Raw genomic sequence first — 16,481 nt, forward strand, 5'->3', positions numbered from 1 at the left:
TGAGTCTATTGATTGCTTCAGGTTGAATCTACGTTCACTTTATATAGTACTGATATCACACCAGCTCCTCATGATAACTGCTCACCTATCCCAACTCCACCATAATGCATTTATTTAGGCTTAAAAGGTAAAGGAGGGGCCAGTGTGAGCCAGTGGCTCCACTTTGAGTTTGAAACCTTTTCCTGAGGACTCAGCACAGCAAATGGAAACTTCAGAATTCAGAAGCCTGTGGAAAGTCTTTCGTCATGTTAAATGCCATATACCAGGGACACAAAGATGTATAGTGTGCTCTGGAAAAAAAGAAAGTGTTAAGATAAATGAATACATGTCCCAAATTTGTGCCTTGGGGTTAGCTGACAATAAAGGTCAAACGGGAAGAAAGAGTAATGGAACAGCATGGTAATGATTTGTGACCTTTCTGCCAAAGATCTTTGCCTGTTTTTTGAGTTTGTTCTTTTACTTGCTTCCCACTAATTATTTAGTACAGTGCTTGGAGCACTAGCTCTGGAGTCTGAGTGCTTGGGTGAGAATAGAGTTGCTGTTACTGACTGTGCCCCATGGGACAAGTCATTTTATCTGTTCTACAGGGCCCTCATCTGCATAATGGGTCTATGAATACCACATCTAGAGTGGAGTTGTGAAGGTTAAGTGAAATAATGCATGTGAAGCATGGACAAGCACGGAGTGCCCAGTAAATTTTTATTATTCAGTATATTGAATTAATAGACTGAGACTGATTCCCCAGAAAATTATCCTAGGATAGATAGCCCTCACATATCTCAGCTTCTCCCACACACTTCTCTTCCACTCTCATGTGCTGGGGGTAAGGGAAACCCATTTTTAAAGTCTACTCTACAGTTGGGACTATTACAATATGTTCTCAACAATTGCCCCAGAGTAGCTAAATGTGATATTCCAAGGACAAACAGCAAAAATGAATTAATCTTTCTTTCCTGAAGCCTTTTTAACCCTATCTAAGATCTAATTTTCAAAATATCTATTACCCAACTACATTTCAGGAAGATTCTTTTAGTCTGTGAATTTCCAACTATACATTTGCTAGCCAAAATATATTTCCCCCACTCTTAGCTGAGTAAAGCTGATTTATCCATGGGGAAAAGATCAGGATTCTGTTCTGAAAATTGTTCTCTTGGGCTATTAAGCTGTATCCAATTTCCAGGGTGCCTGATGCCTTCATCTTTAGGGTTGAAGGATTCCATTTTGCTTCATCCATCAACCACAAAATAGTCAACCTCGTCTTTATTGCAAAGCCACGTTTCTAATGATAATGAAAGCAACTCAAGCTGCTAGGTTGAGTCAGCAATTTAAAAATAAGAATTCTTTGACCAATGAACACAATCAAATTTGAAAAGCAACTGATAAAGAGGACAGAAATGAAACCTTCAAAGTTTTACTATTTTATGTTTCTGAATAAAATGGATTTTTATGTCTTTTAACAAATACCTCATCTAATCACCACATAACTTTTTTTCCTATGAGAAATTTCTCCCCTTGTTCTATATGCATAGTTTGTTTTAATTAGCTCATAATAATTATTGATGCTAATAATCATTTAAATGTCAATACTCAATATATGTATTAAAATAGAGAATTTAAAAGGACAGTAATCTATTTTTAGCAGTCAATTGCAAATTAACCTTGACGTGATGGAGTAGAGTGATTTAATATTTATTATTTCCTATGTAGCAATTTTTTATAAATGTCCCTGCAACTTCAACATAGCTTTTTCCCTAAGGCATTTTTAATACTTTCGTTGTAGTGCCAAAAATTCTATTCTTAGAATTACATAGATTTATCATAAGTATTAATTCCAGTTTTTTAAACTTTGCATCACATATTTCTGTCTCATCTACCCCAAATGCCACTATCAAGAATCAATCTAAGATGCCTCCTCTCATCCTCCCATTGGGTAGCAAGTTCTCATTCCTCTGAACTCCATAAAGTTGTATCCATCCTCCTCATTGCATCTAGTTTTCATATTTGACCTTTATTGAATTTATGCATCATCTATCTTGTTTTCCAGAAAAGTACTGTAACTTTCTCCCATGTTGTCTAGTTATTTATGTCTGCCTCATCGCTCCCATAGCTTCATAAGGATAGAATTGGTGTCTGAGTTAACTTGGAAACCTCTAGAGTCCTTGGCGGGGTATCTGGCACAGAATAAGCATTCAACACATGTTTGTGGAATTAATGAATAGATGAATAGGTGTGCAATAAGTGCGTATCAAATGAAAACATTTCTGCCATTATTACACTAAGCTGGGCTGGAATTGTTGGCTTTGAGACAATTTTTAGAAGAAACAATATAGTCAGGGGGTGTCCTTGCTAGTTAATTTCTCTTCTATGTAATATCATGTACCAGGTAGGGCAGTACTTACACTTTATTTCTACAACTTACTGAAAAGTTTATAAACAAAATTTGCCCATGAATAATATGTATTTTGTCTGCTGAAAACCAACTGTCAGTTTAGATGATTGTGGTTTCTTTACTGAATTGCCTGGTTTCGGGAGATTACGTCAACAGGATTGTAGTGATAGAGCCTGTGTTGGAGGGGAGGAAATAGGCCAAGTATTCCCTTGTCTTGGTCACATGCTACTCTGGACACAGTGGAAAGAGAATTGGTTTTAGACTCAAACAGACCTACTTTCAAATGCTAGCTTTGCCATGTACGAGCTGTGTGACCTTGGGCAGTTTATTATTCACTCTTTAAGTCCTAAAGTAATACATATCATGCGTAAATTCTTATAGGGATTAGACACGTGTGGGATATTATCTGGTACACAGTAGGACTCAATATGTTCTAGTTCTTGTTAATTAAATTTCCAGAGTGATTTAACTCAACTACATACCACAGTCTAGTGTACAATCTTAGTCTAGTTGCATGATCTACAAAATGGGATAAGGTACATACAAAGTTTATTATAGCACATAGTATATGGTAATCTCTCAATACATATCAGAAATTGTTGTTGAAAATTATTGCCTCAGGGGGGAAATACAGTAATATTCAGCAAACCTGGTCTGGTTATCCTGAAGATCAACCCACTTCCATCAGATAGTTCCAAGTCCTCCTACTCTATGTTATATATGCCCCAGTTCTTCTCTCTCATGGCATTTATCTCACTTGTAATGAAATAATCATTACATAGTGCAATAATAACGTATACACTCAATGATGGCAGGGCCTGTATCTGTCTTGCTCACTGCTAAATCCTGATCACTTAACACAGTGCCTAGTCACTCAGTAAATATTTGTTGAATGAGTGAGTGATGAATGCATGAGTCAGTAAGTCATTGAATATTACTATACACATGACTAGTGTTGTGCCTGACATGTAAATAAGTACTGAAAGAATGAACTTGCAGCTGAGTTGTCAATAGCATTCATTATAATAAAAGTTTCTAAAGAAAACTGGTTACTTCCTTATGGTTAGTTACCCATTATAAAAAATGTTATTTAATGATAACATCAGCAGAAGAACAGGCTGCCTATGTAAAGTTTTTTATTGTTGGTCTTGCTTTTCAAGCCAAACTACTAGGCACAAAGTAGGCACTCAAAATAGCTCTTTGAATGGAAAATTCTAATCATGCTCTTGACATTGTCATCACTTCCCTGGCTTGCCATTGTTAGGGAACAAACAAAATTATCAGGGGGGAAAAAAAAACCATACAGCTCTTTAAAACTCAAAAATGTATTCTGCATTATTTATTTCTTCTCTTTTATTGGTTATAAACACATCTCAGGCCTCATTTTTTTTAAAAAAAAGGATTTGTGTACACACAATAAAAAATGGAACAAAAACTAATGTCCTTGGAAATAAATTGTAAGGTAGAATAATTAGAGCAAGTATTTGTTTTTATGAAGTATCTTTGAATTCTTGACAGCCTTTTAGTTTTGATCAGTGAAAAAAGAACAAGCTATACTCCTAATTTATCTTCCTCAAAATATCTTTTTTTGACTCCGCTGTCCAATAGCTAAAGACAAAATGTAGTTAATTAGCTCTTTCACATGGCTCGTCAAAGAGCTTAACAGTGAATTAACAGTTTGGGAAGGAAGTAAAGCCACATAGAGCGAGGGTACATAGTCCAGGTGATTAATAAAACTCTGACAACAGGGCGCCTGGGTGGCTCAGTTGGTTAAGCAGCTGCCTTCGGCTCAGGTCATGATCCTGGAGTCCCGGGATCGAGTCCCACATCGGGCTTCCTACTCGGCAGGGAGTCTGCTTCTCCCTCTGACCCTCTTCCCTCTCATGCTTTCTATCTCTCATTCTGTCTCTGAAATAAATAAATAAAATCTTTAAAAAAAAAAAAAAAACTCTGACAACACATTACATCCCCCTTTGTGCTCCTCCTTCATCCTTTCCCCTGCCTCTCTTGCCTTAAATAACCACTGTCCTGGATATTTGGCTTATTAGTTCCTTGCTTTTCTTCTAACTTTACTTTTGCCACATACATATGTATTCCTAAAAATATACTATTTCGTTTTGAATGTGTTTACATTTACACAATGGATTCATGCTGTAATCATCTGGGACTGATCTTTTTTACTCAGGATTGCTTGGAGTCATCCATAGTATCCCATGTAATTCTAATTCATATGTTTCACACTATATACTATTCCAATTATGTAGTATTCTACAATTTATTTACCCATTCTCTTGTCAAAGAACATTTGAGTTGTTTCCAAATTTTTACTATTATGAACAGTGCCTTTAAGAACATTCTGGTACATATCTCCTGGTGTGTTTGTAGAGGAGCTCTTTAGAAATGTACTTAAAATTATTGGTCTTAGAGCATATAAGTGTTCAACTATACAAAATAATAGCAAACTATTTTGGAGCACCTGGGTGGCTCAGATTGTTAAGCGTCTGCCTTCAGCTCAGGTCATGATCCCAGGGTCCTGGGATCGAGCCCCGCGTCAGGCTCCCTGCTCCGCGGAGAGCCTGCTTCTCCCTCACGCTGCTGTTCCCCCTGCTTGTGCTCTGTCTCTCCCTCTCTCTCTCTGTCAAATAAATAAGTAAAATCTTAAAAAAAAATAGCAAATTATTTTCCACAATGATTATATTAATTTGTATTCATAGAAGCAACATATAAGTGATCTTATGGACCTACATTTTCTCCCACACTTGGTCATACCAGACTCTTTTTTTTGGGGGGGAAACAAGTTTTTGTGGATGTTTTAATTCTCATGCTATATACTGTATGTTCACATGGTCTCATTATTAAAAAACTGACAAAAGTATTGCTGGAATTTCATCTTCATTTCTTCGTGTTGGATGAAATTCCAGCAATAAGAAATGAACAAAAGATTGGAGCTGAAGACCTTAAGTGCTTGCTTTTTGCCCATTGACCAGATAAATAGAACTATCTGCATTATCTATGCAGCATGGGATTTTTATTATTTTTACCTAAAAACGTCTCTTTTTGGTAATGACAAACGTGTTTAAAAAAAAATGCCTGGTTTTTCTCAAAACACCTTTAAAGGTTTTTAAATTGTTTCATATCTGGTCAAGTTGAGATTTTTAAGAACCTCATTTTTAATTTGTCATAAAAGTTTACAACTTGATTTTTTTCAGAAAAGTCAACAAACAGCAAGCACCCATTAATAAAGGTCTTAAATAATAATAATTTTAAAAAACTGACAAAAGTAAAAGAGGGTGATGCATGACCAATGATGAGAGAATGTCATAAACCAGAGATTATATTTAATCCAGTTTTGTGTGTTAAAGGTTCAGAGGAGGGATTCTAGGAGAGGTGCATAGGGAATCCTAGTCCTGGTAAAGGCTTCAAAGGTATCATCTCAAAATTATCTTGGAATACAGTGTACCACTGGAACACAGTGCACAGCCCATTTCTCTCCTTTCCAGATTCATCTCTTCTACTCAGAAAGGCAGCAGATGCATAACCAACTGAGCCACCGAGGCGCCTGGCAGCAGATGCATAGTAATCATACCTTGGACCTCTCTGAGTCCTTTGAAGAAGGAAAGATGCTGAAAGCTTACCCTACCCTTGGTACCAGAGCTGATGGCAATATCACACAAGTGTGGTGACACCCCTTAGGATCCTCTCAGATGAAAAGCTGATCTCAGATTATATTTTCTTCTAGGGTATGGCATTGGTCTCCCACCCAACTCTCCACTGACCTCCAATATATCCGAGCTAATCAGTCAATACAAGTCACATGGGTTTATGGATGTGTTGCATGACAAGTGGTACAAGGTGGTTCCCTGTGGAAAGAGAAGCTTTGCTGTCACTGAGGTAAGGAAAAAGTGCTGATCATGTTGATGCTTTGTATTGCTTTACCTTGAAGACTATGAAGAAATGCTGTTACATGTGTCCTGTGGTCAATAATCTAGGCTATTACATCTACTAGAACTCACCATGATATTTGCATTACTCCTAACTTCACTTGAAGAGTGCCCATTCCGGTAGGAATTTTCAATAAGACAAGTTCGTCTTCGATTAAAACTTGATGTTATTTTGATGAATAAATGTCTGAATTTCCACTCTTTTTCTATATGCTGTATCCACAAGTGCAGAAGAAACGCTGTTCAAATTACAGCAATAGTATCTGAGATTGTCATTAACAGTGTTTGGTTTAACTGTTAATTGCTGGACATGATGTGGACTTCAGAATATCTTTCAAGATCTAATCAAAGCTAATTTCCCAATGGTCCAACCATGAATCCTTTGTGGGTTTAGAAAAGTAGATACACCTTATGGGTAATTCTTAGATTACTGAATCATAGATTTTTTTAAACTGAAAACAACCAATACCTTTCTTTTACAGATGAGAAACTAATACCTAGAGAACCTAAGTGATTTGCCCAAGGCACACAAATAGAATCTACATCTTTCTATTGCAGTGCTCTGCCTTTACAATGTGATTAGAAAGAAACCATCAAAGTAGATAATTGAGATAGGAGACTAAAAGATGTAACAAGAACCATAGGTTCAGGTATTTAAGAGAGAAGCCAAAAAAACTAGTACAAGGTCAGCCAGACATTAAAAAAACAAAAACAAAAACCCATACTACAGCCAACAACAATAATGACTTCCGATATCCTCTATTTTGGCAAATTTGTATTTCTACACAGACTCTTCTGAGCTCCGGAACCATATGCCTATCTTCCCGTTTGACATCCCCACTTGAATATCCTACAGGCATCTCACATTTAACTTGTCAAAAACTGAACCTTGATCTTCTCTCCTAAAACTGCTTTTCCTCCTGTGCTTCACATCTTAGGTAATGATGCCTCCGTCCATTCAGTTACTCATTCCAGAAACTGCCAAGGATCCTTCATGCCTCCCACATCTCACCTTCTGCATCCATCAACAAGCCATACTTTTCCCTTCTATAAAATATGTCTCAAGTATGCCCATTTATCAGCATCTTCACTGTCATCACTCTAGTTCAAGCCCTCATCCCTCATCTGGACCACTGCAGAAGTCTCCTAACTGCTCTCTGTTTACATTCCTGCCTTTCTCCAATTTGTTTTCCACACAGCAGATCACTCTTTTGCTTAGAAGTCTGCATTGGGCTGCCATGTGAATTAGGGAACAATCTGAAATGCAGAACGTGGCCTACAGTGCCCTGTGGGACTTGAGCCTGCCTACATCTTCAGTCTCATCTCATGCCACATTCCTCCTGACTCACTACAGCCCCACCACCATGGTCATTTAATTTATTTTTTAAAAGATGTATTTATTTATTTATTTATTTATTTGAGAGAGAGAAAGAGTGCATGCAAGTGGGGGGAGGGGCAGAGGAAGAGGCTCTCAAGCAGACTCCACACTGAGCCCGGAGCCTGACGTGGGGCTTGATCTCATGGCCCGGAGATCATGACCTGAGCCAAAACCAAGAGTTGGATGCTCAACCAACTGAGCCACCCAGGAGTCCCCACAGTGGTCATTTTATTTTTTTTTATTTTTTTTAAAGATTTTATTTTATTTATTTATTTGAGAGAGAGAGAGAGAGAATGAGAGACAGAGAGCACGAGAGGGAAGAGGGTCAGAGGGAGAAGCAGACCCCCTGCTGAGCAGGGAGCCCAATGTGGGACTCAATCCCGGGACTTCAGGATCATCACCTGAGCTGAAGGCAGTCCCTTAACCAACTGACCCACCCAGGCGCCCCTACAGTGGTCATTTTAGATAGAGACATGCCAGTGGCTTCTGTCTTGACATCTTGGCACATGCTGTTACATCCTTCTTCCCAAATACTCTTACCCCTGCCATTTACCAGCGAATGCCTCTCATTATAAAATCCCAGCTGAAATCTCACTTCTCCAGAGCCTACCCATAATCCCTGTTCCAATCTGAATCATATCTTCCTTTTTAACCTCATATCATATCTCATTGAGAAGATAGTCATAGAGCAAAGATTTAAAGGAAGCAAAGAGGAAAATGGGGAATTAGGGAACTAGCCTGTTTTGTTTCTTACCATGTGACCAAAGCTGTATTAGGGAAATTAACTCATTGGTTCCTTCTACAGCCCTGTTAGGCAGGCCTTTTTATCTTTATTTGGAGAGGTTTGCATGGCTTTTTCTAAAAGAAGTAAAATCGGTCTTATACTGGTCAGCTGAATTAAGTCAGCCAAGAAAGCAAACAAACCAGTTGCTTCAGTTGTACAAAGCAACAATCACTTCGTGGGTTTTTTTTTTTTTAAGATTTTATTTATTTATTTAATTGACAGAGAGAGAGAGACAGCGAGAGAGGGAACACAAGCAGGGGGAGGGTCAGAGGGAGAGGCAGGCTTCCCGCCGAGCAGGGAGCCTGATGCGGGGCTCGATCCCACGACCCTGAGATCATGACCTGAGCTGAAGGCAGTCGCTTAACCAACTGGGCCACCCAGGCGCCCCTCACTTGGTGTTTTCTACCGTTCACTGTGACCATGGCTAACTCATGCCAGAATCTCCAAGAGATTCAAAGTCGACAGCAAGACATTAGACATGACAAAAGGAGCTTCGCAGTCATGTCCCCAGAGCCAGCCAAATGGAATGATTTGCACCTCCTTGATCACACGCACACCTCTAGGCTGTTGTCATTTCAGAGGACCATCAGACAGGTATCAGCTGGAGGGACTATCTGACTCCACTGGACAAGCCTTTGAGGGTGCAGAGTTCTGCAGACTCAGAGAACCTAACTCCACCGGGCACATAGAGGGGAATGTCCTTTTGGAGACTAACATAAATCTATTTATTCGAGTATGAAAAGAGCTACTACAAAGCATGATAAATTTGAAGCCATACATTTATGAACTTGTATCCTGAATCTACCAATTAACCACTGAATGACTTAACTGCTATTAGATCTGAGTTTCCTCATCCATGAATGAATATGATAAAACCTGTCTTGCTATTTTGTTCTGAGAAGAGGAGATCATTTTTGGAAAGACCTAGTAAGAAAACTGACACAGTAAGTAGTAAATAATGGAAGTGTTCATAGCTCCTCTCCCTCCATCAGGAGAATTGCCTGAGGTTCATAGATATCTTCAGCTGTCTTCCTGCAGCTCTTTTTAGAAGTGAGGAAACCTTCCCCCAAAGACCCTCAGTGGATTTCCTCATGTGTCATTGGCCAAAATGGTGTCATCTGCCCTGCATAATGCAGTCAGCGTGAGGGGAATGAGGTCATCATGATAGATTAGACCAGTCATGACTCATCCTCTTGGACTGAAGATGGGCCAGCTTCCCTTGAAATACATGATCGCATAGAGAAGACCTAAACAAAAGCAGGATTCCCTTAGGAAGGTGGAGATGGGAGAATGGATGCTGAATAAGCAATCACCCACCTCTTCTACACCCACTCAATCGATGGAAAAAGTTGCTTCCTCTCATCCCACCCACTTCCATTCATCTATACAGTCAAGTATTTGGATTTTATCATCTGCAAGAGCCCTCCCAGCTTTGATCCAGTGAGGATGGTTTCCCTTTATATTATCCTGAGAGAAGAATATTGACATTCTTTACAGTATAGCATCATGGTTGAAAACAGGGGCTTTGGAGACAGTTCTGGATTTGAACCCTTTCAGCTCTGTGTTATGTTACTTGGCCATTCTGAGCCTCATCTTCTGCAAATTGGGGGACTTTATAGGATTGGGGTAAAAATTAAGTCAGATAATGCTTGTAAAATACTGAGCTTTTTATGCCCAAATATGCTAACCACAAGGTCACTTATGTTAAGGATTTTGCCCAAATATGCTAACCACAAGGTCACTTATGTTAAGGATTTTGAAGTTTCACCATAAATGTTCCAGGACTGTGTGGACTTATCAGTAATCTCAAACAAAACCAAATTAAGTGTGGACAAATAAGTAGACGGATTTTGAATAACAAATAATCAGCAGAAGCCAAATTCAGAGGGGGATTTGGGGAAATTCTGGATGTAGTGAGCCAGGAGGAGTTGGATAAGAGACTGACATCAGGATCAAGTTATGGTTGTTAAGACAGCCCACAGATCAGCTGAATTTGGAAGGGGAGAGAGGTAGGAGTGAAGAGAGTGGAAGAGATGTATTCTCTTAATTAGAACCTCAGAGACCGAAATGAAAGAAGATTTTGTGTGCGTGGTGGTAAGAAAGCCTCCCCGAGCCTCAGGGAACGTTCTGAACACACATGGAGCTATTCTTTCTGAAGAACGGTGCTCTGCACTATGGCAGCTCCTGGTTTATGCAATAACTGCTCTCTGATGAGACGCAGGTATGTCCTGGAGGGCACCTCTCCCAACCGGGGCTCTTGAGGAAGACGTTCCTCTGTTTATTTCTGACCTGACCTCCCATTTCCCAGATCAAGTCCCAGCCTATATATGTTGCCACAGGGTAATTGAACACCCTTGCCCTCCGAAAAAATATCCTAGTTTGGCTAATGAGTAATCTGGCCACCTCATAACACAACATGAAAGATGCTTTTTCTTCCTATTTCTGGTAATTGGACATTAGTACTTTGTCCCCTGTGAGAACCTTGATCTATTCACCTTCCATCTCTTGGCAACCCCAGAGCTCTCCAGCTGCAGTCTCTCTGGAAGATAAACTCATTGTTTTGAATTCCAGGGCTTTATCTGGTCGCCAGGGTCGCCTAGAAAATTGCAGGTCCAGTTCTGCCCACCGGACTCTGGCAATTCTCAGAGAGGAATTTTAAATCGACCTCAGATGTTTCTCCATGGTCCTCCTAGCACAACTCTGCCTGTGCCCATGGCAGACTCATTGGCACTCAGTTCCACTGGGGAAAACATATGGCAGACTTTAAGTTCCTCCATTTTCTTTTGATTCAGAAAAGAAAAATGCTATTTTTTGGTAAAGTCACTGAGTGAATTTAGAGTTCCAGAGCAACCGTTTTGTGAAATCTCTTATTTGCAAACCAGGCAAAGGAAGGTGGCAGATTACAGTTTAGCAAACTCCCAAGATTCTTCAAGAAATTAAGATCTATGATGATATCTTTTTTTTGAAAGTCTCTTTTAAATAATGGATCAAATAAATAATTGGTTGAAACTTTCAACCAACTGCAAATAGCAAAGAAGGAGAGGAAGTAGTGGTCTTGGCAGAGAATGGATAGCACACTCAAAGAGTCCGAGGAATTTCCAAGAAACCATTTGCAAAGGTATGGTTTAAGGAAACCAACAGAAAGAGTACATTCTCCCAAGGCAAGTAAAGTGGAGGAGCAATTACCACATCGAGGCTCAAAGGAAAAAAGGGAGAGAGCCATTCCTAGAACCCGGGGGGAGGGGACAGCAGAGGGCTTTCTAACAGCAGCTGTAGTCTTTGACGAGGAACATAGCCAACCCGCAGTGACCTGGGCTGGGAGATGGCCAGAGAATAAATACCTGACCTCAGCTCTTCTAACCTCTTCATCTCCTACCATGGCCTTAGGTCAAGGGAGCCTGTCAGTGTGGTCCACAGAGGACCTCCTCAGGGCACAAAGCTGGATGGAGAAAGGTGGGGAGTGGATCTGGAAGGGCAAAAGAATGTCCAGCACAAACCCTCATGGCGGATGAAGATGGGGATGGGACTGCTAGAGGCCTGTGCCCGCAGCCTGACCATCTGAGAATGTGCAGCGTCTGCACCCAAACACAGGTCCAGCCCGCAGGGAGATAAACAGCTCATGCCTGGCCTTGGTCAGAAAGAGAAGAGAAGTACAACCACCAGGACAACGCTGATCTTGGAAGCCAGGCCACCCTGGCTCTACCATGACTATGAGGAGGCGCTTTATGTCCTTGGAAAGGTTACATAACCTCTCTCAACTTCAGCTGAATCCGTATCTTGCTGGATTGTTAGAGGGTTTTCTGCCTCTGAATCCAAGGGTCTCCTTGTTGAGTGCTGAGGTAAACAAATACATACTAAGCAGGAAGTTGAACTTTGCCATGAAAGGAGTTCCATCGCTGGAATTCAGAGGCCTTGATTACGTGGTGTAAGGAAAAGGAGAAGTAAAGTTTGGAACAGTATAAAAGTCCGTCATTGTACTTTTCAGTGTTTCTTAATATCAAGGAAAGTGCACAATAGGAAACTTTGCACCATTCCATCTCTGAGCTCATCCTCAACTTGACCTTCATTCCATCCTTGAAATTACTGCATCCATGGCCTCCCCAGTCCTGAACTTCATCTAAAAAGGGACGGGACGACTGGGAAGGAATGAAGTGAGATGTCTGCTAAGCTCATCATTAGTTTGTTTCTTAAAGCTGAAGTTCAATGGTTTGTTTTCAAGAGCACTGTGGAGGTGCAAATGTAAAAATAACCCGTTTCAAAATTATCTACATCACAAAGGTACATCAAAACATCATGAACACAAACTACTTAACCTCTCTAAGTTTCCTCTGCTCAATGGAGAGAACAGTCTTAGAGGCTCCTGGCTTGGTGTAAGAAACAGAGATAACGTACATAAAAGTGCCTGACATCTACAAACATAGGTGTTGAGTGAATGATAGTTGTCATATTTGTCTTGACTCTGACATGAACCAACTGAGTGACCTTCAGCACATCACTAAAGTTCTCTGACGCTTGTTTCCTCACCTTAAGATTGAGCTGTGTAGCATGTTTGGCTTAGAGAATGCTGTAGTCCCCAGGCTGATATGACAGGTGTGGAGGGATCCTGACCTAAAAGATACAGATCCTGGGACCCAGAGAAGGACAGACTGGCTGGCCTCCAGTCTGGGCTCTCCATCTCTGACCACTGCCCCAGACCACCAAAATGTGCATCCCATATGAAACTTCTTAATATTTGTCCACTGAGAAAATGGAGTTTTCTCCAGGTAAATCCATTCTTCCCTCCATTAATTTTTTGTTGGGAGGAGGAAAGGGTTAGTCAACTCTACATTGGAAGCCGAATCGATCACACAAGTCACATCAAGAAACTTCAATGCTGGTCAGTTTTCTTTCCAGTTTGTCTTTAAAAACCCCAAGGAAACGGCATGGGGGTAGATGAGGGGTGGTTTTAGTGCGGTCTTTTCTGCTCTTGACGGCTAGGTCACATCTCAACAGTCTCCTGCCCCTCTCATCCCTATCCCTTCCTTGTTCAATTTAAAATGTCACTGCTATTCAACCTGATGAAAGCTATGGTGAGGCAAGGAGAATTAATGACTGTAGGCTGCTTTAAATTGAAATCCCGTGTATCGGGAGCCAGCTGACTGTAGGCTGCTTTAAATTGAAATCCCGTGTATCGGGAGCCACCTTGACAGCTGAGTGCTTCCCTTGGCGTAGCCTAAGTAATTAAGTTTAATATTTAAGCCAAGCATAAGGTCAGATGGATCCTATCCAGGTAGTGCTTTCTGGAAACCTGGAGAAGCACAAAGCTGTACGTGTGTCCTTTTATGACGTGCAGTGGAATTGCGCGTGGAGAAAGGGAGGCCAATCTCTAAAATGCCTCACCTTCTTATACTCTGCTACCAAAATGAATTCATTCATTCATTCCTCCATCCATGCATCCATCCATCCATCAGCAGATATGTATTGGACACCTGTGTGCCGGCCCTGCACCAGGGGCAGCTGATGCAGAGATGAGTACAGAACTCACAGGCAGGGAGACAGACCTGTGAACAAACCCCCGACGCCACACCATCACAGGGGCAGCAGGAGAAGATGCAAGATAGAGCAGTGACAAAGGCAAGCCCGTGAATCACTCATGGAAGAGCAAGAATGAATCAGAGAAGGCTTCCTGGAGGAGGTAACCCCTCTCGGGGGAAGAACCCTCCAGTCAGAGCATGAGCAAGACACTGAGGCGTGAAATTATAAACAATGCAGTTTGGCCCCACCCTTTAGAGACACTGCACCCAGTGATGCTGGATGGACAGGACTTTATGACCTCCTCAGGGATGCTGACATCATACGTAGATGACCACCTTTCCTTGTGTTCTGCCTTACAGCTCCCCTGTGACCCCCAAAAGAGCAGACCCATCTTTTTATGCTCTTTCTTTAAATTTTTTTTATTGTTATGTTAATCACCATACATTACATCATTAGTTTTTGATGTGCAGACACATCTTTTTAAATCTCCATATGGAAGGCAGTCTGAAATAATTGAAAAAATTTCAGCTCCCAATTAGACACATACCGAGGTTTGACACCCCACTCCATCCCTGTGTGTCCATGCAAGCCATGCAACTTCTAAAACTTCAGATCCTTACCCCCAAACTGGGGATAATAATAGAATCTACCTATAAGTAGTGAAATATATTTAATGAGCTATTTTAGTAAGAATGCTTAGCTTAATAAATATTCCCTCCTCTTCCCCTGAGTATAGAGTTATGTGTGCAGAAGAAAAAATATTTGGTGAATAACAAGCACATGCAGGAAATTACAGTTGGTGCACCCGCCCTTTTGGACCCATCTCCAAGAAAGCAGGAGCATCTTATAGTTAACAAGCATCTTACAATTCCAACGTAAAGATTCTTTTATGTGTTACTTACATATGTTATAAAACTGAAGACTGTTTTACTGGAGGACTTGAGAAATACATGATTCTGGTATTTTCTACCTTGCAAAGTGCTGAATTAACCAGATTATCGTATCATGTGGTTCCTTTCTTCCAACTCAGCTTCTAGGTTTGAGTGGGGAAACACCTGTGCAGACCATTAGGCTGCACTTAAATCAGATTTTTAAAGAAACAACAGTAACTATTTTCTTTAAATGTAATATTTCCAAGTGGTATTTCCAAGTCAGGTGACTGGGTGGGCAGGCTGGAGCCCTACAATTGTCCCCTGTTGCTTTCCTCTCATGCCACATCATCACAAAGGTGGGACTGTTACTCTGTTGCTCTCTGCTTACAATAGATGACAGAAGTTGAAATTTTGCCACAAGGAAAACTAATTCCAGCCAGTGCCCTCTTCACCCTTGTTAATGACCAAGTAAACAGAGCTCATGGAATAAGGGTCTCTTCCTTTGTATACCAAAGATGCTTGGGCATAAAATATACCCAAGACGGAATACTGTTAATAGTTTTTGCTTTTTCCCTTGGTTACATTCAATAGACTCATGAATACTTATGAATATGGTTATTTACTATGCAACTAAAAGGCATGAACAGTGCTCAAACTGATTAGGACTATTGTGAGAGACAGTCTTCCTTCCACTTTTTGAGATTTCCATACACTGAAATCTATAGGGGAATCACATGAAACGGGACTCCTCCCTAATTATTCCCTGTGCTAATAAGTAGTTGCTTCCAGGCTCTCAAGATTCTGGCTTGAAAAAAAACAGAAAGCTTGGAAATGTGTGAAGATTGCCATCTAGTGGCTGTAATGTGAAGTGTCACAAACTATCAGAAAAGCCATGTCTTTTGTTCCTCACAAACATCATTAACCAAGTCTAAAAAGGTGAGAAATTGCCCTCATATTCCCTCTGTCACGTCCAAGGTCTCTGAAGACACTCTCTCCCGATGGAGCTGTCGGAGTTGGTGGAATTTCAGGACGTGTTAGATGAGAAGGCAGCATCGTGGGGGAGCCCAGGGATCCATAAAGGGTGCCCCTCTCATCACACATCATAGGTGGCTTCCTGCAACATCTGAGCACAGGGCTGGTTAGCCTGAGAAGTCAGTGCAGTGACATGTGGAGCCTCACCTCTGCCCCCTCCCTCTATCCTTCTGTCCAGTAAGACGTCAGGTCTGGTTGGTATGGGTTGAATTATGTCCCCCAAAAAGACATGTTGAGGTTCTAATGAACTAACCCCTGGTACCTCAGAACAAGGCCCGGTTTGGAAACAGGGTCACTGCAGACAGGATTAGTTAAATTGAGGCGTGGTCACACTACAGAAGGATGGGTCCCTGACCCAACATGCCCGGCGTCCTTATAAGAGGACAGTCACTCTGGGGAGACAGACACAGGGAGAACACCATGACCATGAGGCAGAGATTGGATTTATGCAGCTGCAAATCAAGGGATGCCAAACACTGCCAGCAAACTGTCATATGCTCAGAATCCACAAAGAAGGACTCCTCTACAGGTTTCAGAGGGAATATGGCCCTGCTGACGTCTGGAGTTCAGA

The 16,481-nt window shown here is 41.0% G+C and overlaps 1 protein-coding gene across 4 annotated transcripts in view; it reads left to right on the forward strand.

Annotated features, from left to right (window-relative positions):
• Positions 1–16,481, forward strand: part of GRIN3A (glutamate ionotropic receptor NMDA type subunit 3A) — a 150,901-nt gene that overhangs the window by 107,309 nt on the left and 27,111 nt on the right. For all 4 annotated transcript variants that reach the window (XM_025888376.2, XM_073876637.1, XM_025888377.2 and 1 more), the window contains one exon: positions 6,129–6,280. In XM_025888376.2, the coding sequence (XP_025744161.1) occupies positions 6,129–6,280 (152 nt within the window). The remainder of the gene's footprint in view (positions 1–6,128; positions 6,281–16,481) is intronic.

The sequence above is a fragment of the Callorhinus ursinus genome, unplaced genomic scaffold (assembly GCF_003265705.2).
Source record: "Callorhinus ursinus isolate GAN/ISIS: 27379988/994484 unplaced genomic scaffold, GSC_fseal_2.0 scaffold24, whole genome shotgun sequence".
Classification (NCBI taxonomy): Eukaryota; Metazoa; Chordata; class Mammalia; order Carnivora; family Otariidae; genus Callorhinus; species Callorhinus ursinus.